This window comes from Gymnoscopelus microlampas, assembly GCF_963454915.1.
Source record: "Gymnoscopelus microlampas genome assembly, chromosome: 19".
Taxonomy (NCBI): Eukaryota; Metazoa; Chordata; class Actinopteri; order Myctophiformes; family Myctophidae; genus Gymnoscopelus; species Gymnoscopelus microlampas.
The window spans coordinates 35,050,432-35,076,585 of record NC_139956.1 but is presented as its reverse complement, the minus strand read 5'-3'; the positions used below and the strand labels follow the sequence as shown (position 1 = coordinate 35,076,585).

General features: G+C 42.8%; 2 protein-coding genes across 3 annotated transcripts; both read left to right on the top strand.

Annotated features, from left to right (window-relative positions):
• Positions 1–1,255: 1,255 nt before the first annotated feature.
• LOC311035439 (gamma-glutamyl hydrolase-like) lies at positions 1,256–12,073 on the top strand. 2 transcript variants are annotated; one of them, XM_084043638.1, is made up of 9 exons: positions 1,256–1,404; positions 2,426–2,540; positions 3,018–3,068; positions 6,346–6,430; positions 6,655–6,793; positions 8,225–8,331; positions 10,006–10,096; positions 10,911–11,048; positions 11,937–12,073. In XM_084043638.1, exons 1-9 carry the CDS (start codon positions 1,287–1,289, stop codon positions 12,056–12,058), a joined length of 966 nt encoding a protein of 321 aa, XP_083899764.1. In that variant the 5' UTR covers positions 1,256–1,286; the 3' UTR covers positions 12,059–12,073. The 2 variants fall into 2 exon arrangements, with proteins under 2 accessions (XP_083899764.1, XP_083899765.1); XM_084043639.1 differs by having other exon boundaries at positions 10,918–11,048; positions 11,937–12,064.
• Positions 12,074–18,982: 6,909 nt separating this feature from the next.
• LOC311034486 (gamma-glutamyl hydrolase-like) lies at positions 18,983–26,154 on the top strand (the record flags this gene model as incomplete). The annotated part of the gene is made up of 9 exons (XM_084042368.1): positions 18,983–19,100; positions 20,325–20,439; positions 21,187–21,237; positions 21,804–21,888; positions 22,180–22,318; positions 23,469–23,575; positions 24,696–24,786; positions 25,231–25,368; positions 26,033–26,154. 9 exons carry the CDS (start codon positions 18,983–18,985, stop codon positions 26,152–26,154), a joined length of 966 nt encoding a protein of 321 aa, XP_083898494.1.

Genomic DNA, 26,154 nt, shown 5'->3' with positions numbered 1-26,154 from the left:
ATGCAGTATTACCGGGGGGAAAGTGCAACAGAAACTCTTTCAACAGTTGTAGTCCCATAAATATGTTAGGGCCGCCCTAGTGTAGCGGTTAGAGCAAATTCATGCGCAAGGATGTCGGATCGAACCCTGCCTGGGGTCGGCTTCAGCAAGGGCATGCGATCCCAACCGATTCCTAATGCCAAATCAAATGGGTTCAAGTCTCTTGAGGAGGTGCGTCTGAAGCCTGTCCTGGACATTCAGTCTCCGGACGTAAAAACAGATGAAGATGAGTCCCATAAATATGCTCCACTCTTAACGTATCAAAAGTCCTAAAAGAAATCCCAGTTGTGTTAAGTATTGAAAAATGCTGAAATAGCTGATGTTGCAATTGATGACCATGTTCATGTCCATGTTACAAAATGATGTATGCATGTTTTCTGTTCGGTGTCCACACGAAACTTGACAACTGTCTGCATAAGAATAACACCAGTGAAGAGTGTGTGTGTGTGTGTGTGTGTGTGTGTGTGTGTGTGTGTGTGTGTGTGTGTGTGTGTGTGTGTGTGTGTGTGTGTGTGTGTGTGTGTGAGGCAATCAATTAATCTCCCATTCTCAGCCACAGTCACAACAAGGCAACTCCTCTCTCACGTTACTGTTCTGTTAACAACTGCACTGGTCTTGGGGGCGGGGCGGAAAGCAAAACAAACCATTCACGTCTTGATTCTTCTCACGGGGAGTCCATTGTTAAAATGTATTTTTTTTCTTTCTTTTTTTAATACTTTTTGTTCCAATTTATTTTTTTAAATAGCAGATCTACAAGCACACTACAAGATCTACAAGTTGTGAGCTTGTAGATCTGCTGTTTTCAAATAGCCGATGTAAAGTGGTGAAACTTCTTTATAGGGCTTGTTTTCGTATAGTCATGGCCGTTTGTTTCTCTTGCAAAATCTAGCAACAGTGAGCTGTACACAGTGTTGCACACGGACGCACATGCATCGACCAAAAACACAACCCTTAAGTTCACACCTCTAAACAAAGCTTACAAAAGCTGCCGACAGCCTAGTGTCACCAGTGTGTATTAACATTGGAATGAGCCTGGATGTATATCAAGTGTATAGGTGTTGAGTGACGTGTGCGTGATGTCATTAAAATTGCGTACCACCAAGTCAAAGTCAAAGTAATCACCACTGCACCACTGGTTGCAACTACTGTATAAAAGCAGCTTGTCAGTAGACTTGACAAGCTACTGTACTGTCAGGTTCAGCCCTGAATGTGTTCATTTAGTTTTATTGGTTTTCCTACCATTCATTATGTTGGCGTCTCTGGCCTCCTTGGATTCTCCTCCTGCCCCAGTAACGGAGGGGCTGAGCCCCCAGCAGCCCCCAGGGCCTACAGAGGGTGCTAGAGGAAACTGCCGGCCTATCATCGGTAGGTTTCACACACCAAGATATAGTCTTCAATGTTGTTTTATGTTTTGTTTTTTTGTTTTGACTTTATGGTTTCATTTTGAGGTTCGTTTTAATTCACTTTTAAAGTGGGTTTGATTGTTTAGTAGTAGTTTAGTAGAGAGTAGTCTGTCTGTCTGTCTGTCTGTCTGTCTGACTCCGTCCGTCCGTCCGTCCGTCCGTCCGTCCGTCTTGATGTATTGATGTATAATACGCACCCACTCACCTTTGCAGCTAAGTGGCCCTTTTGCGATGAAAGCACTGTCTGATGAGACTCAATTATTATCAGATGCTTTTACCTTGTATTGTAAAGCACTCTGTAACTATTTGGAAACGTTAATTATCCTTATCCTTATCATAATAATTAGCACATTGGAATAGATCCTATGAAACATTAGGAGCCCATTAGTATACATTTAGGGCTAGGCCGATGTGTTTTTGGTAAAATGATTATGTCCGTGGCAAAAATGAAATATTGATGAAAATGTCGATCACAAGCTGCCACGGTGATGACCCCTGCTCCTAGCCTTGCGTAGTGAGTCTGGTGCTTCTATGAGGATGTTTTTTTCCAAGGGGGCTCTCGACGCAATTGGTTAGACCTACAACCAACTACCAATTACAGTCTCCCATATTTGAATACTGGGCCCTGATTGGTCACCCCAGACTTCGGGAGCAGGAAATGGATTCACAACGGAGCGGTGCCAGACTCAAATCGCAGAGGGCCATTTTTTTTTTGCACTGGCAGATTTGTCTGGTCCCAGGCTACCCTGCTCCCTCCCCAGTCAGAGTTCAGAGCTTGAATGTAGAGGAGGTCATTTGCATACACATGTGAGGGGACTTTAATTGTATTGATACATTTAATTTACATTTATTTGAAGAAAAAAAATCATCTCTCACACTTATGCCAGTGTGTCAGTCATCACTGTCCCCTGTGCCAATGTTGGCACCTGTGCCTATGTGTTACCTATCCCTGCTCTAATCCATCCTCTGTTTTGGTATACTAGGTGTACTGGCTCAGGAGAACCGTTCAACTGACACCACCGCCCGTGGCTCCTCCTACATTCCTGCCTCCTTCGTCAAATTCCTGGAGTCTGCTGGTGCGAGAGTGGTGCCTGTCAGGTAGGTGCACACACACCCACGCACGCGCACACACACACACACACACACACACACACACACACACACACACACACACACACACACACACACACACACACACACACACACACACACACACACACACACACACACTTGTCTTGTCTTATCTTTATTATTTTTTATTGAAATTATTTAGTTTTCAAAGTGGAGAGTGGTGTGTGTGTGTGTGTGTGTGTGTGTGTGTGTGTGTGTGTGTGTGTGTGTGTGTGCGTGCGTGTGCGTGTGCGTGTGCGTGTGCGTGTGCGTGTGCGTGTGCGTGCTTGCGTGCCTGCGTGTGTGCGTGTATGTGAGTGTGAGAGAGAGAGAGAGAAGCTACATTATGCATGTATAAATTCTGACAGCCAAGACTCTCTCCATCGTCGCCTCCGGTCATTCCGGGTCTCCAGGATGACATATATAACAGGCTTTTCTTTCTTTCTTCTCTCTTTGTTTAAGCAGAATCAACCGCACAGAAGAAGAGTATGCAAGGTTATTTCATTCCATTAATGGGTGAGCTCACTTTGAATTATTATGATAAGGATAATTAACTTTTCCAAAGAGTTACAGAGTGCTTAAAAAAGCATAAAGACGATGACTAATAACGTTAACTAAACGAAATAATTAACCACAAAAGAAAAAAGAAAAACGGCTTAACAGACCTAAAAGGCAAAAATATACACTATGAAAAGTAGTTGATATAAAATAAGTTAAAATTTTAGTTATAGTTGTCAGCTGGGAACATTTTAAAGAATTAGAGTTCACTTTTTGGCGTTCTGGAGACGCTCAGTAACGTTCTCCCAGTTGATGACATTCCAGATAGCTTTGACATAGTCAGGCCGGACGTTCTTGTACTGCAGATAGTAAGCATGCTCCCATACATCAATACCAAGGAGGGAAATAAGAGAAGTAGTTATTGAAGTTATTTAAAAGATGACAGCGAGGTGAGTTTTAGTGACTGCAAAATCCTGAAAGATTGCTGCTATTTGTTTCAAAAGGCTTTCTACCAAGCTACCCACATATATACAGTACCTCCAGATTTACCAGATTCAGCATTTGTTTCCATACTTCTGTATGGCTATAAGGACAACACACAAAAGTCCTGGGGACTTGTTTCCATTGTGGTCCTATGTATTCAATTCATCATTCAACATAGCATAAACAGTGTACACAATAATACATGTCATCAGCAAATACAAAACACTATGTACCAAGGAGACAAAGGAAACACGGTGGGAATGAATGACACCTCCTTTCGATGGGAATTTACCTTTACTTCCCCTTGTGGTCTCCTGATAGATGTTTTTTCAGGCCAGTTTAGAAAGAAACCAGTGCTACACATCCTTTAATGGATGGTGTCAGGGCATTCCACATTTTGGTTGCATTGTAGTCATTTCTTTTCCCATGTCTGTTCTAAATGTGGGTGATACCATCATGGTCGTTCCCTCTAGTGTTGTGGCTGTGTCTGTGTGTCACTCACTTTGGAGTAGTTTAAGTAGTTCGACGGAATGAGAGCCTAGAGTCTTGAGAGCACCTTTGTTGACAAAATCGTGTTCTTTGATTGATTTTCTTGATCAGCTGTCAGTTTGTAATACAGCCCAAACAGGTAACCACTTCTTTGCTTGATATTAGGCCTATATCGTCAACTCTGACCTTGAAATCATTTGCATTACTAAGGGTATGTTTGGACCCAAAAAAAAAGAATGGATTCCGTTTTACCAAGATGTAATGACAGTTTGTTATCGGAAAGCCAATTGCGGATTTTGCTGAGTTCAGAACTGAGGGCTTCCTGAACCTGCATTTTGTCCTCGCCCGATACCAGGAGTCTCGGGCTAAAGTAAATATGGTCTAAGCTAAAGTAAATATGGTTTTAGCTACAGTAAATATGTTCTCCAACTAGCTAACAAACAACTCACACCTTTAGTGAGCTTCACAATGTCTCTTGTGAGCGGCATCCCCCATTTGTTCCCATTCCTCGTCCCCCTATCTACTTTTTAAGCTTGTGAATTGTTAGATGGAGTAAGTGATTTTCTTTGGTTAAAATAAGTGTTAAATAGCTCTATATTCTGATAGTACTCATAGCTATAGACCTCAGTCTTTGTTCATCAACAGGAGTCTCCATGCATGTGTCTCCAGCTCTTTATTAAACAGAACATGCATGTTCAGGTCAGGATCAGAATATAGTGCTTTAAGCTTTAACCAAAAAATATCACTTGCCTTACCGTTTAAATATTTTCTTTTTGTACCGTTGTTGTTATGTTGCTTGTCTAGATGCGTGAACTACAAACACACAGGCACTGGTAGAGATTTCGCGCATTCATAGCAGGATATAGATTGAGTGAGTATCGATATGGCAATATAGCACACTGGCCCTCATTTATCAATGGAGATAAGATAAATTCGGCCGTACACCAACGTCCAAGTCACATATATGAAGCGATCCTATACAGCAAATCCTAGCGTACATTTGGTCGGGGCCTTGATCAATGTCACGGCTGAAACCGAGCGTCATTTAAATAACACGCCCTTATATATTCTCGAAACGCCCCGATTTTACGACATGAAGAACCAGAATACGACACATGGAAAGCCAATAAGAGAGTTTCCCCCGCTCGCCTCCCTGCCTTTCATGTCCGCGTCTGACGTACACACGCACGCACGCACGCACGCACGCACGCACGCACACACGCACGCACACACACACACACACACACACACACACACACACACACACACACACACACACATACACACGCACACACACACACCTACTTGGAAGCCCAAGTGTAGCATTGTCACTCTGTGGAAATAGCAGTCTTTCATGTATTCCGTGATGGTACAATATTTTCTTTGTCAAGTAGCCTACATGAATGACACAAATCTCATCGTCATAAATCATACCATGCATTTGTATATTAATTTAACCCATTACGAGCAGTGCGCGTTCTAGTTTACACTAAGATAAAGCAATCATGTATTCCCCCTTGAGTCACGGGCTGCCGTGATGCCACGTTAAATGAGAAATAGCAGGCAACAATCTGAACGTTTATGGAGTGATCATTGATGAATGAATTATAAACATTAATGGATGAAGGCTGGTGTGTGTTTGGAGTGTTAAATGTCCGATCTCCCGCGGTGACCCAAATGAATCCACCGCATGTAGAATAACCTGTGCTGGTCAAAGATTTGGATCGTCGGGTTTATATCCTCAACCCAGCCCAGGTTGTATAACTCCATATAGGACACAATACTGTAAGTTTGGAGACCACTATCCATGAAAAGATTACAGCGGCGCGGCCGTGAAGTCCCGACTCCCGAAAATGCTCTCGCATAAGCGCTCGTATATTTTGAAAATAGCAGATCTACAAGCTCCCAACACGTCGCGATGCGACGCGTTGTGAGCATGTAGATCTGCAAATAGCCAATGCAGCCAGATCTGCAAGCTTAACCGAATGACTGTTAAAGCAGTTTGTTTAAATGAGTTTATAAAATCTATCTTTTCACAGGGATTATTTATTAGTGTGTCATTTTGGAGTGGATACATGTGTCCAGATGCCTGTCAGACAGTCAGGCAATGCTGCTCCGCAGGTCTAAGATGGAACAAACGGGTGCGGCCAACGTCAGGATATATTGATAAATGCCGAAAGTTGCGGTGATCTCGCCGTATGCCCATTATATGGTCTGCACCGCGTTGATAAATGAGGGCCAGTGTCTGAGTCGTTCTTAATGCATGTGTCGTTTTTTATTATTTTACGTTTAGTGTGATTTCACCTCCTCTCTTCTTCTTCAGTTTGTTGCTGCCAGGAGGATGTGTTGACCTTCTGACGTCAGAGTTCGCCCGAACAGCAAAGATCTTCTATGAATTGGCTCTGAAGGTAAGATGGTCCCATGCTGTATATGTCCCCCCTGTCCCACCTGCAATTGGCGCCCCTGTAAAGTGTCATGAGAAAGGAATTGTTGTGATTTGGTGCTATATATTATGAATACAATTTGACTTGATTTTTACTAAATTAAAATATCGACAAAGCACTCATGAATGAAGCGGTACCCGTATATATAAAATAACTAACCTTGAAGAAACAACGTGTGCGGTCCTCAGGCCAACGATGCGGGGGATTACTTCCCCATCTGGGGGGCCTGTATGGGTCACCAGCAGCTCCTAGTCCTCACAGCCGAACAGGACATCTGCATCCAGACAGATACCATGGCTGTGGCTCTGCCTCTCACATTCACAGCAGGTAATAATAATAGGCCGGTGCTATAATAGGCCAATGTGAAAAGGGTGCCAAACGTGCCATTTATTCTTAGGCCTTTCACGGCAATCAGACACCGCATTCATGATTTGAGGCATTTTGTTCCAAAAATGTGTTTTGCTAAATTTGATCTGCTGGTGGCGCTATAACAGGCCAATATGAAATGGGTGGCATTTCTTCCTCGGCCTAGTGGGAATGTGCGTGTGAAATGTCATGAAAATAGCAAGCTGCGTTCATGATTTGAGGCATTTTCTTCAAAACGGACCAATCCTGCAAACTTTGGAAGCCAACCTTAGCCAATCAGGATGGAATATGGGAAATCGGACAGATCCGGGTTGATCACATGACTATAGAGATACTTTGTACAAATTTGCATGACGTTTGGATAAAATCTGTAGGAGTAATGTCAAAAAATGAGTTTTGCACAAATCGGCCTCCTGGTGGCGCTATAACATGCCCATGTGAAACATTTGGGGTAGAGGCTCTGAGTTGGCATCGAGGGAATGTGTGTGCACAGTTTCGCAGCGAGCGGGCCAACGGTGCCGGAGATTAGCTGGTAACACACGGACAGGACACACACACACTCAGATTTATATAGCGATTTTCTAAGTACCCAACCATCCATCCATCCATCTATCTTCAACCGCTTATCCGGAATCGGGACCGTGGGGGCAACAGTTCCAGCACAGAGCTCCCTTTCCCGACCAACATTAGTGACGTGCAGCGAGGACCTCCCTAGGGAGACGCTTGGCAGGCGTCCATACTAGATGCAGCCCGAACCACCTAAGCTGGCTCCTTTCCAAGTGAAGGAGCAGCGGCTCTACTCCGAGCCTCTCCCTGATGACTGAATTTCTCACCCTATCTCTAAGGGAGAGGCCGGACACTCGTCTGAGTACCCAACCACACTCACTTCTGTTATCCTCTTCATCCATGGGCTTTTTCACGACAAGAAATATCAAGTATTATGGGACCTATTTAAGCCATTGTTTCTCAGACTTTTTCATGTCAAGGATACCCAAATGAATATGTGTTTGGCCACGGACCCCCATCTGAAAATGTAGTTTGGACTTTGCACCTTGCTTGTCCACACGTCGTATAAATTAGGCTTTAGCAGTAAACATGTGAACGCACCAGTGCACTTTGTGTACAGTTTATAAAATCAAAATCATCCATTATTAATTGTATTTGCTGCAGCTGTGTTGCTGACATCATAGTGTACCATAAGGTCAGCCTTATGCAGCCTGCCACGTAATTAACCGGAAAACAAACTACAAAGTGAGTCAAAGTGTGTGTGTGTGTGTGTGTGTGTGTGTGTGTGTGTGTGTGTGTGTGTGTGTGTGTGTGTGTGTGTGTGTGTGTGTGTGTGTGTGTGTGTGTGTGTGCGCGCGCGCGTACGTGTGTGTCTGTGTCTTCCAGAGGCCAAGTCCAGCCGTTTGTTCAAAGGGTTTCCCAGACACCTGATGCAGTCTCTGGCCGAGGAGAACATCACATCCAATTTCCACACATGGAGTGTCTCACTGCAGGTATCTCTCCTCTCCTCTCCTCTCCTCTCCTCTCCTCTCCTCTCCCCTCCCCTCTACTCCCCTCCCCTCCCCCTCCTCTCCTACTTTACTTTCGGTACTTAAGTATGTTTTCACACCAATACTTTTGTACTTTTACTCAAGTATGTTTTGAATACAGGACTTCAACTTGTAACAGAGTATTATCTACATTGCGGTATTGATACTTTTACTTAAGTAAAACATGTGAGTACTTCTAACCATCACTGGTAAACAGATGTGGGGAGAAAAAGCATTTGATACACTGCCGATTTTGCAGGTTTTCCCACTTACAAAGAATGTAGTGGTCTGTAATTTGTATCATAGATACACTTCAACTGTGAGACAGAATCGAGAAAAAAATCCAGATAAACACATTGTATGATTTTTAAGTAATTAATTTGCATTTTATTGCATGAAATAAGTATTTGATCACCTAGCAACCAGAAAGAATTCCGGCTCTCACGGACTTGTTTCTTGTTCTTTAAGATTCCTCCTATTCTCCACTCATTACCTGTATTAACTGCACCTGTTTGAACTCGTTACCTGTATAAAAGACACCTCTGCACACACTTTAACCTCGACTCCACAATGGGCAAGACCAAAGAGCTGTCTAAGGACATCAGGGACAGAAGTGTGGACCTGCACAAGGCTGGGATGGGCTACAGGACAATAGACAAGCAGCTTGGTGAGAAGGCAACAACTGGCGCAATTATTAGAAAATGGAAGAAGTTTAAGATGACGGTCAATCTCCATCGGTCTGGGGCTCCATGCAAGATCTCACCTCGTTTTGCCGAGGTTTGCCGATGACCATCTGGATGATCTAGAGGAGGAATGGGAGAAGGTCATGTGGTCTGATGAGACCAAAATAGAGCTTTTTGGTATAAACTCCACTCGCCGTGTTTGAAGGAAGAAGAAGGATGAGTACAACCCCAAGAACACCATCCCAACCGTGAAGCATGGAGGTGGAAACATCATTGTTTTCTTCAAAGGGGACAGGACAAATGCACCGTATTGAGGGGAGGATGGATGGGGCCATGTATCGCGAGATCTTGGCCAACAACCTCCTTCCCTCAATAAAAGCATTGAAGATGGGTCGTGGCTGGGTCTTCCAGAATGACAACGTCCCGAAACACACAGCCAGGGCAACTAAGGAGTGGCCCCGTAAGAAGAATCTCAAGGTTCTGGAGTGGCCTAGCCAGTCTCCAGACCTGAACCCAATAGAAAATCTTTGGAGGGAGCTGAAAGCCCGTGTTGCCCAGCGACAGCGAAACCTGAAGGATCTGGAGAAGATCTGTATGGAAGAGTGGGCCAAAATCCCTGCTGCAAACCTGGTCAAGCACTACAGGAAACGTCGGATCTCTGTAATTGAAAACAAAGGTTTCTCTACCAAATATTAAGTTCTGCTTTTCTTTTTTCCCCCCCTGATGTATCGAATACTTATTTCATGCAATAACATGCTAATTAATTATTTAAAAATCATACAATGTGATTTTCTGGATTTTTTTTCCTGGATTCTGTCTCACAGTTGAAGTGTACCTATATGATACAAATTACAGACCACTACATTCTTTGTGTGTGGGAAAGTGGGAAAACCTGCAAAATCGGCAGTGTATCAAATATTTGTTCTCCACACTGTAAATTACTGTGATCCAACAGGACTACAACCATAACGTCAAGTTGAAGACATTCTATAAGGTTTTGTCCACCAACAGTGATGGCAAGACGGACTTCATCTCTACGATGGAAGGTACAATAGGATTATGACAAAACGTCCTATGAAGCCTGTGTCTATAATAAATTATAATATACTTATAATGCATTATAAACTGTGTATATATAATTAATGATGTATAAATATTGCTATAAGCACTCACAATTACTCATAATGCTTCATAACAGTAACACATTTTATAAAAGCATTTTATACGCAAGGCACACATGTCGAGTCCATGTACTGGTTTGTGTCGATCGTCACGTATGGGCCTGCACTAGTGGATAAATAAAGTTTATTAGAAATATTATCATTTTGTAATGAAGGTGTTTTGTCTTCTCCCAGCCTACTGATACTTGTAGAATAATTATATCAGGGGTCTTCAACGTTTTTCAGACCGCTGAAAGATAAGGGAACCCCCACTACATATTCTATAACATATTGTGGTGGATTAAACTTTTTCTTAGATTTCATCGATAACTTCAGACTTGTTTGACAGCCTACAGGTATCCATTTTGCTGTCCGGCAGAAACCAGCTAACTAAATGTTTCTGCTTTTGCATTTTTTTCTATAAATCAGTGCTATTGAACACCCTTTACGTCTGTGTGTTGATTGAAAAAATATTGAACCAATCAAAAGTATTAAAAAGTGCTTCTGACAAAACTCTAACTCCATTGGATCCTCAAAATGTCTGCTAAACCAGCTAAGTCCACCAAAGGGGGGTGGAGTTAGCTGGTTTTGCTGACTCCAGGCTCCACCGTCTTTTGACCTCCAACCTCATTGTGAGCTTGGAGTTGGAGTTGGCTGGTTTCTGCCGGAGAGCAGAGATATGCAGTATGTTGTCTTTCAGCCTACAGGTATCCATTCTATGGAGTACAGTGGCATCCAGAGAAAGCCCCCTTTGAGTGGATTGACAAGCCTGGCATGGTTCACTCTGTCACTGCCATCACTATCTCCTTCTACACTGCCAGCTTCTTTGTGTCAGAAGGTGAGACGGGCATGGCTAGGCGTATACGTGTGTTTGTGCGTGAATGTTACAGTACTTAATAAAGGTATGTCATTATGAAGGTTCAAGGTTGTACTTTATTGTTACATCTTGTGTACAGGTAGCCTACATAAGAGTAAAACCTATTTTGGTTTGGCTATCTTCAGACAATGCAGCAGCATAGGTAATAACAATAGAATAATGATAGGAAAACGTAAAAAGATTTAAAGAAAGCGAGTGCAAAAAGAGCAAAAAGAGAATGTTGACACTTGGTACCGTTGGACCTGTTTTGCTGAGGCACAATGGAAAGCTTTGGAAACATGTGTGACTATTATTGAACCTATACGATCAGTAGGTGGCAGTGATGCTCTGAGTGAGAGAAAAGGAGTGTTAAACTGTGTACAGTTGTGTGGCCCGGTGGTTCTCAAACCTTTTCATGTTAAGGACCCCCAAATTTACGCTTATTAGCCCACGGACCCCCATTTGAAAAGATATGCCAAGGACACCCATAAAATAATTTTACGGCTCTAGCAGTGATTTTCAACCATTTTAATGTCAAGGTTTGACATGCATTATGTATAGGTTATACGGACCCCCATCTAATGGCATTTCTATCTCTGGGACCCCAAATTATATTGCAAAATCAATGTTAATTTAACTCTGAGAGTGTACAAATGGAAACAAATGCACCCGTTCCATTTATACACTCTCGGAGTTACAGACCCATAAGAGTCCATTTGGTTGGGGACCCCCTGGAACTCCCTCGAGGAATGTCATGTTTGTTGTTCTTAACTTCTCGCCTCCTCTCTCTCCCATTTCTGCTTCCTTCCACCCCCCCCCCCCCCCTCTCTCTCTCTCTCTCTCTCTCTCTCTCGCCCCCCCTCCATCCAGCCATGAAGAGTAATCACCAGTTCTCCAGTCCTGAAGAAGAAGACGAGGCTCTCATCTATAACTTCTCTCCTGTCTTCAGAGGACATCGAAAAATATTCATGCAGAAATACTACTTTGACTGAACTCACAGCAAGAAAAAAAAACAAGTTGAAATGTAATGTTTTGATTTACAGTTCCAATGTTCCAATGCCAAAACTAGAAAATGTGCTCCTCGGAGCACAGGTCTCCGCCAGTAGTAAAAAGCGAAAGTAAAAAAAATAGTGTTGGGCATGTGCTGGCCTGCCCATTGACCATCAGGTCTAGAGAGTTCATGGGAGCCGTAGTGTGGCAGTTAGCAGGTACTCAAGTCCTCCTGAGGTGTCACCAAGCCCACACAGGGCAAATGGAGGCGGGTTAACACAAAGTAAAAAGGGAGTTTTCAAACTTCTTTTAATTTTTGTTGTCATCATCATCATCATCATCGTGTTTTGTTTTGTTTTGCTTGCGTTTTCGTGATGCTCTTTTTAGAAGGAGTCCATGGCCTTGAACTCGCTGAGAGCCTGAACGGGGGAGATGTGTTTCTTCTGGGAGCCTCGTCTGACACGTGTCTGACACTCCTCCGGTTCCTGATTAATCCTGTCTTACCTCACTTCGAAAGACATAAATAGTCTTTCGAAAGACATAAATAGTCTTTCGAAGAGACACACCTATTTATAGGTCTCTATTTCATCATGCCTCTCGCTAGCCAATCAAAGCACACCCTTTCAACATATTGTCACGTGTCACGTGAAGCTTGACCAATGTTAGCTTGGTGGACACACGGAAGGACGAGAACGAAAACATAGTCTCCTGGGGGAGACAACAACTACAATTAAATATTATCACAATCACAATTATGTGTATGACAATCGATTGTCAAGTAAAAATTATCGTGACAGCCCAAAGCGGATAGCATTACACAACAGTAGTACTGTATGACTTGGGGATGAAATTGTCCAGTTTTAATGTCTTTTTCAAATTGTTCCCGTCCCTGGCTGTAGCAGACTAGAATAACACTATAAGTTGGGGGGAAAGACAAGACACATCAAGGCTTAGGTTAATGCTATTATAGCTGCCACAGCACTTGTTTTTAGATATATATGCCACTTAGAGTCAATAATAGAAACAACTCCAACCATTGCTCAACTGTCTACATGACATAAAAATCTGGATGGACACAAATTGTTTACACCTAACAAAACTGAATTTATTCTCTTTGGACACTTCCTCCTCTTCCTATACCCTGGGTACTCTCACCCCCAAAATCTGCTCTGTGTTAAACACCTTGGTGAAATCCTTTATAACTCTTTTAAATTCGACAGACAAATCAATTCCGTCATCAAAACCAGCTTTTTTTCAGTTCTGATTAATTGCCAAGGTGAAAGCCTATCTCCTTGCCAAGCAACTTGGAATGATCCATGCTTTTGTCTCTTCTAGGCTAGACTACTTCAATACCTTATACTCTGGCATTGACCAGTCCATTGGTCAGGCGCTTGCAGTTAGTCCAGAATGCTGCTGCGCGCCTCTGATGCTGGCTGAACTTATTGAACGCCATAACCCAGTTAGAGCTTTACGGTTAACTGAAAACCAGGGGAGACCGTGCTTTTGCTGTGGCTGCCCTAGGCTCTGGAATGACCTTCCCCTTCACATTAGATCTGCCCAGTCCATCGAGGTTTTTAAGTCCATGCTTAAGACTCACTTTTTCGACTCAGCTTTTAATCACAGCGGAGCTTAATTTTTTATTGTATTCTTTTGTTGTATTGTTGTTGTTTTTTTTTTTTACCTGTGCAGCACTTTGGTCGACTACAGTCGTTTTTAAGTGTGCTTTATAAATAAAGTTTGATTTGATTTGATGTGTCACACTCTTCTGATTCTGACTGCAATTGGAGCCCCGCCCCCTCTGTCTTCCTATTGGCTGGGCTTTAAACAGTTATAACTCCGGTTCGCAGCATGCCACCGTCTCCAAACTTGGTAGACCACCAATAGTGACAGGCTGTAATTACTAAAGGCCCACCCCCTCTGTTTTCCTTTTAGAAGGACTTTAAATTTCCACATTTCCTTTGGTTCAGAAGAAAGCCCAACCTTAAAATGGACTCACATGCTACTGGGTTTGGGGTGTTGTCAGTGTTGGGGTGTTGTCAACCTCTGTGTGAGAACTGGAGTATCCCTGCACTGAGTTGGACCTGACTCAGAAACTGTAGTTGTCTCTGAGGACATTATTACCAACTGTTTGATCTCAGTAAGGGCTACTGCTAGTGGAACAGAACACCATTTATCACCAGCTAATGTTCGGAGGTATCTTGTAATGTTACAACAGCAAAAACAACACTGGGACTGGTTTAAAACTACAAAGAAAGATAGCATGCCTTCCTGCTGCAGATCACACCGTCTCTCATACAATATATAAAAATGATGCAGTTGATGAGGATAATAGTCACCTTTACAGTCAAAGCCAGATTACAGGTCCTTCCAACCAGACTCAATCTTTCTCTGTGGTACCCTAATATGTTTCCTCCTCATTGTCTGCACCATGACCACAATCCAGTTACTGAAACTCTGTCACATATTCTGAATGGCTGCTATGTATATAAGGGAATGACACATAGGCACGACAGGATTGTTGATCTATTAGTTAAGTACATAAGTTCACTTTTTTGTTTTTTGCAAAGGCAGATTCGTCTGGTTTCCAGGCTAGAGGCGAAAAGCTTTCAAAATCAGCTGACCCCATGTCTCTATGACAGCAGTTCTCAAACCGTTTTGTGCCAAGGACCCCCAAATTGATATGTATTCTTTTTTTGCTGGGGGAACCCCTGGAACCCCTCCAAGGACCCCTGGGGGTCCCCGGACCACACTTTGAGAACCAATGCTCTATAACATGTTGTGTTACTGACCTATAAGGCTTCGAAGGTGTCTCCGGGTCAAGATGCAAAGGGCAACCTCCACGAACATGAAGCACCCACAACATTGACTCTGACATTATTATTGTGTTACTCTGATAGGTCAAGACCTTTCAAATGGTGTCTCTACTGTTGTCTTTTGTGTTGTATGGACCGGACCCTCTGGACCAGTGGTTCTCAAACTTTTTCACGTCAAGACCCCCGCAAACCCCCATCTGATAATTATGTTGTGCCAGGGACCCCCAGAAGCAAAGATTGGTGTAAAAAATGTTTACTAATGTTCAAGATGTTTTGAAAAATAGCAGATCTAGAAGCTCATGAGCTATGAGCTATGAGCTGTGTGTGTGTGTGTGTGTGTGTGTGTGTGTGTGTGTGTGTGTGTGTGTGTGTGTGTGTGTGTGTGTGTGTGTGTGTGTGTGTGTGTGTGTGTGTGTGCGTGCGTGCGTGCGTGCGTGCGTGCGTGTGTGTGTGTGTGTGTGTGTGTGTGTGTGTGTGTGTGTGTGTGTGTGTGTGTGTGTGTGTGTGTGTCAATATATATTTTGTCAATGTCAATATACATATTGACATTGTTTGCTGCTATTTGTTTGGGGGGTGTACAATTGTTTCCATTGTACGTTTGCTAATGAGACCGTGTTGCCTGAGCAAGCAGGCAGACTCTATTATCTCAGTGGTAAACATGTCAGTTGCACAGGAAACCTCCAGTATTATAGGGGTCTCTCGAAAACGAAAGGCCTTTTTGGCAGTTTGTCAACAGCAGCAAATGGACGGTCACCACTGCCTATGTTAAACTGTAGGTAGGTATAGATAGCTATACCAGTGTTGCCATCTCTGCGTATTATAAGTAAATACGAAATATTGATAGTTGTGGGTGTCGATGCGACGCGTTGTGAGCCTGTAGATCTGCTATTTTCAAATGGCTGATGTAACGGGGTGAAACTTAGCCTATAGTCGCTTCTTTTTTGGGCTTGTTTTCATCGACCTGGCCGCTTTACTTGTTTCTCATGCCAAATCTGGCAACACTGAGCTATACCTATAAAAGTAACTTGTCAGTACAGTAGACATGGCAAGATACTGTACTGTCAGGTTCAGCTCTGAACGTGTTCATTTAGTTTTAGCGTGTTTTAATTATGCTGGCGTCTCTGGCCTCCTTGGATCCTCCTGCCCCAGTAACGGAGGGCAGCCCCCAGCAGCCCCCAGGGCCTACAGGGGGCGCTAGAGGAAACTGCCGGCCTATCATCGGTAGGATTCACACCCAAGATTTGTTATAATCTTTGTTGTTGTTGTTGTTGTTGTTAGGGCGTTAGATTTTTTTTCTAAGACATTCCAGAAGTGATTCTTAAAAATGTCCACAGAGGCTGCAGCTCTCAAGACTTGTGTGGAATGTGCCTTCCATACCTATGGAATGCCCTTCCACAGGTATTGAGAGCGGGGACGTAAAAAGGTCAGCCAATGTGGACATTTTTAAGAACCACTTACAAACACTACTGGTTAAACAAGCATCTTGGCGTCTCTGCTGGATAATTTTCACTGTCATCCCGGTGATAGTATGGCTGCTTTTTTAAAAGAACATTAATAATGTATCATATCAATATCATATGCCCAACATCATGTATTGTATCATGAAATTAGTGTATCTTGACACCCCTAACCCTCCCCATCATCCCCGTCCGATGTTTTGCTTTTAACATTGATTAGAACATTACTGTAGTCAGTCTGGCTAAATGCACAGTGTAGTATCTGTAGTAGTGGTAGCAGAATGGATAGTGTTCTCAACTTAGATATGGGAAACCCATTGAATCCTGGTCAGATTGAAGAAAGTTGAGTATTTGGTAACCAGTAGTCAGAGCTGGCCCTGAGGAATTTGATGCCTATAGGCAGCATTTTACCTGGTGTCAAGGCTAGAACATTTAAAACAAAACTATTATATATTAATATTAATGAATTTGTATTGGGTGTTATCTGAGTAGATAGAAAGGCGTTTTATTATCTCCTGGAATATATATATATATATATATATATATATATATAGAGAGAGAGAGAGAGAGAGAGAGAGAGGACCTCTGAAAATCTTATTAAAGAAATGTAACTTAACGTGCTGTACGGCACGTCATTGCCATTCACGTGGCCGTTGCATGTGCATTTTGCACGCATATTCGTCGCGTCATGTACTTTCTGTACCATGAAATTATATACCGGTTTCTGCACATACCTAGGGATGTATGCAGCACTCCTTAAATTATCTGGAATGCACCCTTCTAACAATACAGATCGAGTTATTTGCATATTGAAACGGATTTGAAATGTCAAACATGTCAAGCCTCTGACGTTTTTACATGTAGTTCATCATGCAACACGTGTGTTTAAGTTCATGTAAATATATATTAAGTTCTAAATAAAAACGGGTTTCACTCCCACCTTATTGCATGTCTTTTTCCCCTAGACGGGGACGTAACAATATAATATCTATTCCAAGTTTTATTAGCCTTTGGTCGTGAGGTTAAACTGTAAACAAAATTCATATTCTCTTCATTACACGTGAGAGTCGGCTATTTACTTCATACACGTTTAATCGTGTGAGGGACTCGCTTGCGCTGATCTACAATTTGTCATGCAGTGTGTCACGTCACTTTGAGAGAGTCAGCGCGCTGAAGTCAAGGCACAGAATACGGTGTTGTTGACGGACAACGGATGCACGCTTATGAGAAACAACAAAAATAAAACCTGACAAAACAGTTGCGTGCATTAGCGCAAGATGAGGATAAAGGAAACATTCAGTCTAAATGTCCAGTTTGCTAATATTTCACAACTACAGTGCCAGATAATCACCAAGAGAGTTAAAAAAGAAAAAACGTTTCAGTCATTCAGTCCGACTTCACTGTAGCCTAATAGTAGCCTTTTCATAAATTATATTTGTAGGCTACTTAGGCTGTCCTGAGAGTTTATAATATAGAGAAATTTAAAGTTTCAAATACAAAAGTAATGGTAGTAGTTGCGAATTACTGGACATTTAGACTGAATGTTTCATTTATCCTCATCTTGTGCTAATGCACACAACTGTTTCACCAGGTTTTATTTTTGTTGTAAGCGTGCATCCGTTGTCCGTGGCGTCAACAACACAGTAGGCCTAGTCTGTGCCTTGACTTCAGTGCGCTGACTCTCTCCCCACCCGCCCCCCGCCCCCTTGCGCTTAAACTACATGCAAAAAGGCCGTTCGCGTCATTGCCCACTGTTCTGCTGTACTAAAAAGATATATAAAAAACAGACTATTTTATCAATTCAAAATTGCATGACCCTCCCTTGGATTCAAAGTAAAATTAGCTGACCCTCCCTTGGACTAAAATTAGAAAGGCATGACCCTCCCCTATTTTCCTCCAGGGAACCCCTTCTGCAAATTTCGACTGGTCCCTAATGACCTTGGCTGTGGCTTCACGGCTTGGTCATTGTTCTCACATAACAAGTTTGTCCAGTATTCAACCCCCAGGCAGCCTCAGTAAGGAACTGGCGGGCGCTGGCGTTTTTTTCTGACTTTTTTTTTTCTCTCTCGTTTTTTTTCCATTAGAGGTAGTATTAAATGCCGTTTTTTAAAATCACCTCGTGGGCCAGATTTGACGACGTCCGGCCCGCGAAACACCAGTTTGACATGCCTGATCTAGGGTATCTCGAAAACTAAAGGCCTTTTTGGCAGTTTGTCACTACCCTACTAAAGGTCAGGCACCTGTGTCCAAAGTCTGGGGGCAACAGCAGCAAAGGGGCGGTCACCACTGCATAATAGGTAGGTATAGCGATACCAGTGTTGCCATGTCTGCTTATTATAAGCGACTTTGGGCTTGTTTTTCTGTAAAGTCGCTTGTAAATATTGGCAGTTGTGGGTGGCGATGCGACGCGTTGTGAGCTTGTAGATCTGCTATTTTCATATGGCTGATGTAAGGTGGTGAAACTTAGCCTAGTCGCTTCTTTTGGGCTTGTTTTCATGGACCTGGCCGCTTTACTTGTTTCTCTTGCGAAATCTGGCAACACTGAGCTATATAAAAATAGCTTGTCAGAACAGCAGACATGGCAAGCTGCTTGACAAGCTACTTGACAAGCTAAGTTCAGCTCAGAACTGTTCCTTTAGTTTTGTCGGTTTTAATCATGTTGGCGTCTCTGGCCTCCTTGGATTCTCCTCCTGACCCACTAACGGAGAGGCTGAGCCCCCAGCAGCCACCAGGGCCTACAGGGGGCACTAGAGTAAACTGCTGGCCCATCATAGGTAGGTTTCACACCCAAGATTGTTATATATTGAAGGCTTTTTATGTAGATCAGGGGTCTTCAACGTTTTTTTGGGCCATGGACCCCTTAGCTGATAGAGAGTTGAAGCAGGGACCCCATACTGTATATTCTGTATATATATACTGTATATAGTTTTTTAGAATGCTTTCCATTTCGTCATGCAGAAACGTGATTACGTGAATGGCACGTGCATTGTGGCCTTGCATAGAACTTTAAATTTCTCTTCAGCTCTCAACCCAGACATCGTCATTGAAATTGACAGCCAGCTCTGTGCAGTTTTGGAGAAGTAAAAACTCCTGACTGCGTGAGAACACTGTTCCGTGTGAAATCCATCGAACCTAAGGATGGTGAAGTAGAGCAGTGTGTTCTTCACAGCTTCTTCACAGCTTTCATGATATCTGACAATTCAGCACTTAATGTCTTTGGCATCGTTACGAGTCACTCCCTGGTCACTTTGTTGCATGCAGTTTAACCTGTAACCTGTGTAGCATCCAGTTTAACCTGTAACCTGTGTAGCAGTGATGCGGGGGGCAGGTTTTCTCATAACCCGCCCCGCACGGGAACCCAACCCACCCCAACCCGTCCCGCAACAATGAATATAAATCAACGACTCGTCCCGCCCCGCAACGCGCCAGAAAAAAACAAAAACACACAAGCAAGTCCATTAAATTGCTTTCCAAAGAGAGAGAGGGAGGGGGACAGAGGGAATTAAAAGATGAGTGTAAAAAAAATGTATCATGTATCACTTTCTATCGTTATATTGATTTTTAAGTGGGGGGGGGGGGGGCATTCGATCCATTGGTAAATAGTCATGAACGCAGCTTCCGATTTCCGTGAAACTTTGTACGCACATCCCCACTAGGCCAAGGAAGAAATGCCACCCTACATTTTTCAAATCAGCCTCACGGTGGCGCTGTAACAGGCAGATTCACGTTCTGGCCTATAACTCTTGAACTGTATAAGAGACCTTGTATTGAACCGTACTTTGCTACGCTTTTTTTTTTGTTGCAAACTGCTAATAAAGTATTCAATCAATCAATCCAAGACTAGTATCTACTACTGTATATAGGGAAAAATAAACCTAATAATAATAATTTAAAAAGTCATGTAGGAAACAAAAAATAAAGGGGTATTTACTCCCATACGACCGATAAGAATTGGTGTGATTGGCTCTAATGATAATCCATCTGTTTTGGTATACTAGGTATACTGGCTCAGGATAACTTTCCAGATGACACCTACGCCCGTGGCTCCTCCTTCATCGCTGCCAGCTTCGTCAAATTCCTGGAGTCTGCTGGTGCCAGAGTGGTGCCTGTCAGGTACACACACACACACACACAATTCAATTCAAAGGGCTTTATTGGCACGAGAAAACATACGTTTACATTGCCAAAGCAAAAAGCACAATACAACAATACAGCAATACAATCAAAACAAAAAATATGTACATTTGAAAGTCAGAATCTTCAATAGATCAATTTCTATCTACCAAGATCACTGGGTGCAGGTATAGTGCAGGAATATACACAATGATTAGTCTTTAGGGTGGTTGTGTTCCGTTTGATATCCTTCTCCTATCACAGCAACTCACGAATCTTGCTGCTGTGTTTGCACATTGTTGTACTTCGCCCAGCAGGTATGGGAGTTTTTTGTCATTGGTCATGTTTTCAAAATCTCTGTGTGTGGTTGTAATCTGTGGGAAGTATGTGTCTCTGATGTCTTGGTACAATGGACAGACACACACACACACACACACACACACACACACACACACACACACACACACACACACACACACACACACACACACACACACACACACACACACACACACACACACACACACACTCTCACTCACTTGCATAGAAATGTAATCTACTAATAAACTAATATGTATACGTAAACCAAGAACCTATCATCAGTCTAACCGTAGAATATCCCAAAAAATCAATAATCTGTACATTGACACCATACACACTGTAGGATGCCAGGTCAACAATCACCTCCCGGTTCAACAGGATGACATCTAACAGGCTTTTCTTTCTTTCTTCTCTTTGTTTAAGCAGAATCAACCGCACAGAAGAAGAGTATGCAAGGTTATTTCATTCCATTAATGGGTGAGCTCACTTTGAATTATTATGATAAAAGGATTATGAACTTTAGCACGTTTTTCCAAAGAGTTACAGAGTGCTTTGCAATACAATGTAAAAAAAAAAGCAGAAATTACAATGAAACTGAAATATCAAAATAAATGTCTTCAAAATCCTAATAATAATTTCAAATTCATAAACCCTTGCCCCTCCCCATATGCAAAGGGAACATGGTGCAGTCCAATTACTCAGCTCCTTTTAAGCAGAGCTGAAACAACTGGTCCTTCTTTCTTTGGCCAGCCATAGAAACTCCAGCACAGACAATAACCTTTCCATCAAACTTGAATAAACAAAGTATGTAATTTAACCGGTTCTGTGTGTAGTCCTTTGTTTGTAGTACTGTAGTGCTGAAAATGCATATAGAGTAAATTAATAAACCAAAAGAGAAGTGTTCACCATGTTTTCCTGACTTTGTGCTTTTGGTGTGGCTATCACAGTTGTAATAATTGCACCATTACACTGTAATCTTTTCAAGAGGGATTTGTATATGTTCTTAATACATAAGTCGTTATACCTCCTCTCTTCTTCAACAGTTTGGTGCTGCCAGGAGGATTTGCTGACCTTCAGACGTCACAGTTCGCCCGAACAGCAAAGATATTCTATGAATTGGCTCTGAAGGTAAGATGGTCCCATCTGTTGCTGTACCTCCCCCCTGTTTCTTCCTGTTAAAGGGCTATTTCCCCTTATTGCTGTTGTGAACAAGCACTTGTCCTTGGGAGAAAGGTTGGGTGTCAAAGTATGTTCTGGACCTGCTCTACATGTGAAGTGTCAAGTGAAAAGAATTTTTGTGATTTGGTGCTATGTATTATATATTATGAATAAAATGTACTTGACTTGATGAAGTCTGTTCATGAATGAAGCCGTAATGTTGAGAAACAATGTGCCACCCCTGTCCTCTGTGGTCCTCAGGCAAACGATGCGGGGGATTACTTCCCCATCTGGGGGGGCTGTCAGGGTCACCAGCAGCTCATAGTCCTCACAGCCGAACAGGACATCTGCATCCAGACAGATACAACGGCTGTGGCTCTGCCTCTCACATTCACAGCAGGTAATAATAATAAATATAGCTGCAAGCAGCGATAAACAGGGCCAAGGAATGAAAGGCAATATAGAAATATAGCTGCAAGCAGCGATAAATGGGGCCAAGGAATGAAAGGCAAAAAGCAATATGCAATAATAGCACAATAATACGTAGAAACAGAATAGATTAAACTTGAGACAAAGCAGCCCATGCAACTAACAAATGAGCATTCTCAACAGCTGAGCAGAGTGCTGAGGGATTGTGGCTAGCATGCAGGGGAGCAATCCAGGGTTGAGAACCTCACTCATGGACACCTCACACAGGAGCTCACACAGTTTCACGCAAATTGCTCAAAAATCCTGGGTTTAAGTGTTTTTCAAAATGGCGGAAAATCTTAGGGCGGAGCTTACTGGTCAAAGAGACAGATGTGTTCCTCATGAGTCAAGGCATGTGTAAGCAAGTTTCATGGCTGTCGGCCAAACAAATCAAAAATCCCAGGAGTAGATTTAGGTTTTAACCGTTTTTGATATAATTCAAAATGGTGTGAGATCTAAAGGTCAAAGGTCAAAAGTCAGAGTGTGAAAGCTGTTCACCATGAGGAGACGCATATGTGTATTGAAGTTTCATGGCGATAGCTCAAACAGGGCATGAGTTATACCTGTTCAAAGTTTGCATTTTTCAATTGATTACTATAGCGCCACCCTTTGGCCAATAGTTGTGAGTTTCGTGTCTTCGTCGTTTGGCAAAGCCCTCTACCATATTGCAGAGTTTCGTAAAAAGCGACTGCACGGTTAAGCCAGAACTGCAAAAAGTGGCGGAAGACGAAAGTGTAGAGATGCAATTAGGGTCCAAAGGCCCCACGGCCTTGGCCCCTTAATAATATTAATAATAATAACACCCAGACAGATACCATGGCTGTGGCTCTGCCTCTCACATTCACAGCAGGTAATAATCATCATACTATAAGCTAGCGTTTCCCAAACCTTTTCATAACAATAACCCCTAACACATCCATTATTAATTGTATTACAGTAGCTGCAGCTGTGTTGCCTCCATCAGTGTACTACAGTATAAGGTCAGCCTTATGCAGCCTGCCATGTATTTAACCTGAACTGGAAAACAAACTACAAAGTGAGTCTTGTGTGCGTGTGCATGCATGTGTATCTGTATCTTCCAGAGGCCAAGTCCAGCCGTTTGTTCAAAGGGTTTCCCAGACACCTGATGCAGTCTCTGGCCGAGGAGAACATCACATCCAACTTCCACAACTGGAGTCTCTCACTGCAGGTACCTCCTCTCCTCTCCTCTCCTCTCCTCTCCTCTCCTCTCCTCTCCTCTCCTTTTGCATTAGAGTGCCCTCTTGTGTAATAAAAAAAAAAAGAGATTTGTTTTGAAAAGAGAAAAGTCTTTATGAAACTTTTACTAAGGTAATACAACCAAGTGTAAAGCCCAGTAAAATTCCCATTGACGTGGATGATATGTCTGCAGCCACAGGAGGGAAATTAGTGCCACCTGCTGGGCCATTAATCAGAACAGAAGCATTATTTCCGCATTGGCTTCATTCTGAACAAAGAAACCTTGGCGGGGGTGTCACAGATATAGAGATAGAAAGAGAGCTTTCCTGCTGTTTGTCTCTCCTCCGCTGTCTCCCTGTCAGCTTTCCTACTGTCTGTCTCTCCCACACTGTCTGTCTGTCAGCTTTCCTGCTGTTTGTCTCTCCTCCACTGTCTCCCTATCAGCTTTCCCACTGTCTGTCTCTCCTACACTGTCTGTCTGTCTGTCAGCTTTCCTATAATACAGTATGTCTTAATAAATGTACTTTAACTAATATGCAGAGAAAAGTGCTCTGCCTATTCTAAATAGAAATAGAAATGTAAACTTCAGTGGTGTAAAGTAACTAAGTACATGTACTCAAGTACTGTACTTTGTTACTTTTTGAGGTATTTTGACTTCAATACTTTTACTTCTACCCCACTATAACTCAGAGGAAAATGTTGTACTTTTACTCCACTACAATCGTATGAAAACTTTAGTTACTAGTTACTTTGTAGATTTGATTATTATTACAAAACATACATTAACCACTTCAGCCCTATATGTATAAGCTCACAATGCTTCGGAATGCGACGCATTCTGAGCTTGTAGATCTGCTATTTTCAAAATACTTTTTAATACATTTTGAACTTGTGAAATATTGGGACATTTTGCACAGTGAGTACTCTTACTTTTGGTACTTTAAGTATATTTTGATGCCGATAATTTTGCACTTTTACTCAAGTACATTCTGAATACGGGACTTCTACTCTCTACAGAGTATAACTACATTGCAGTATTGATACTTTTACTTAAGTAAAACATGTGAGTACTGCCATCACTGGTAAACATAGAAATGACTGTGATCCAACAGGACTACAACCATAATGTCAAGTTGAAGACGTTCTACAAGGTTTTGTCCACCAACAGTGATGGCAAGACGGACTTCATCTCTACGATTGAAGGTACAATAAAGCAACAAGTGTCACGGTTTGAGTCAGGGCAGAATGTAGGACCCAAATGCAGGAGGAGGCCAGGGCTGAACAGGTCGGTTCAAAAGATTTAATAACTCAGGTAGGAATACAAACTAAAAGAACCAAACTCTAGACACTCGGTGCAAACACAGGGCTTAAATATACAGGGAAATAACAGGATACATGCAGGTGAACTCAATAAACAATCAACACTGGGATAGGCTGTGGGACTATGAGGACACAGGAGGAACACATGACTAATCAAAGGGTAGGTGAGACAAGACAGGCAACAGCTACAATGAGAACAGGAAACAAAGGAAAGGAAACTACAAAATAAGGTACAGGAATGTAAAGCGAAACCTAACAAGGAAACAGGGAATGCAACGTTACGTCAAAATAGCAGGATTCTATGGAGTACAGTGTGTTGTCTTTCAGCCTACAGGTATCCATTCTATGGAGTACAGTGGCATCCAGAGAGAGCCCCCTTTGAGTGGATTGACAAGCCTGGCATGGTTCACTCTGCCACTACCATCACTATCTCCTTCTACGCTGCCAGCTTCTTTGTGTCAGAAGGTGAGACGGGCATGGCTAGTTGTGTGTGCGTGCGTACACGCAGTGCAGGCTTAAAGGAAGGGCTTTAGGTGCTGAAGCACAGGGCATCAACATTGGGGGCGGGGGAACCAAACAGCGGGGAGAAAGTGAAGGAAGACTCAACTAACCCCCCCCCCCCCCACCCTGCCAAAACGGTCTGGGGGGGCACCGAAACCGGTCGTAGCACACCGGGCACCACGAAGGGTTAATCCGGCCCTGCGTACACGTGTGTGTGTTTGTGTGTGAATGGACGACTTCACCCATTTTCAACTATTTTCCATCTTCATATAATTAGACCTCACCAATGCTCATTATCATATGGTACCATTTTTGTCTACTCACTCTGTGTCTCAGAGGAGGACTGTGGACAGTTCAGAAACCCGCCTACCAGTGACATCATCGATGGGGAATCCAAGCTAATAGAAACGGCAGGCTTTCTATTCCTGGAAAGTTAGCATGCTATGATGGAAGCCATTGTTCCCGCGTTAATAAAAATAAAATAAAACATGTTAAACGTTGTTTTAAAAAAAGAAAAGAAAACCTGCCTAATGATGATGACATCCTCTCTCTCCCATTTCTGCTTCCTTCCACCAACCCCCCTTTTCTCTCTCTCTCTCTCTCTCTCTCTCTCTCTCTCTCCGTCCAGCCATGAAGAGTGATCACCAGTTCTCCAGTCCTCTTGAAGAAGACGAGGCTCTCATCTATAACTTCTCTCCTGTCTTCAGAGGACAACAAAACATCTTCATGGAGACATACTACTTTGACTGA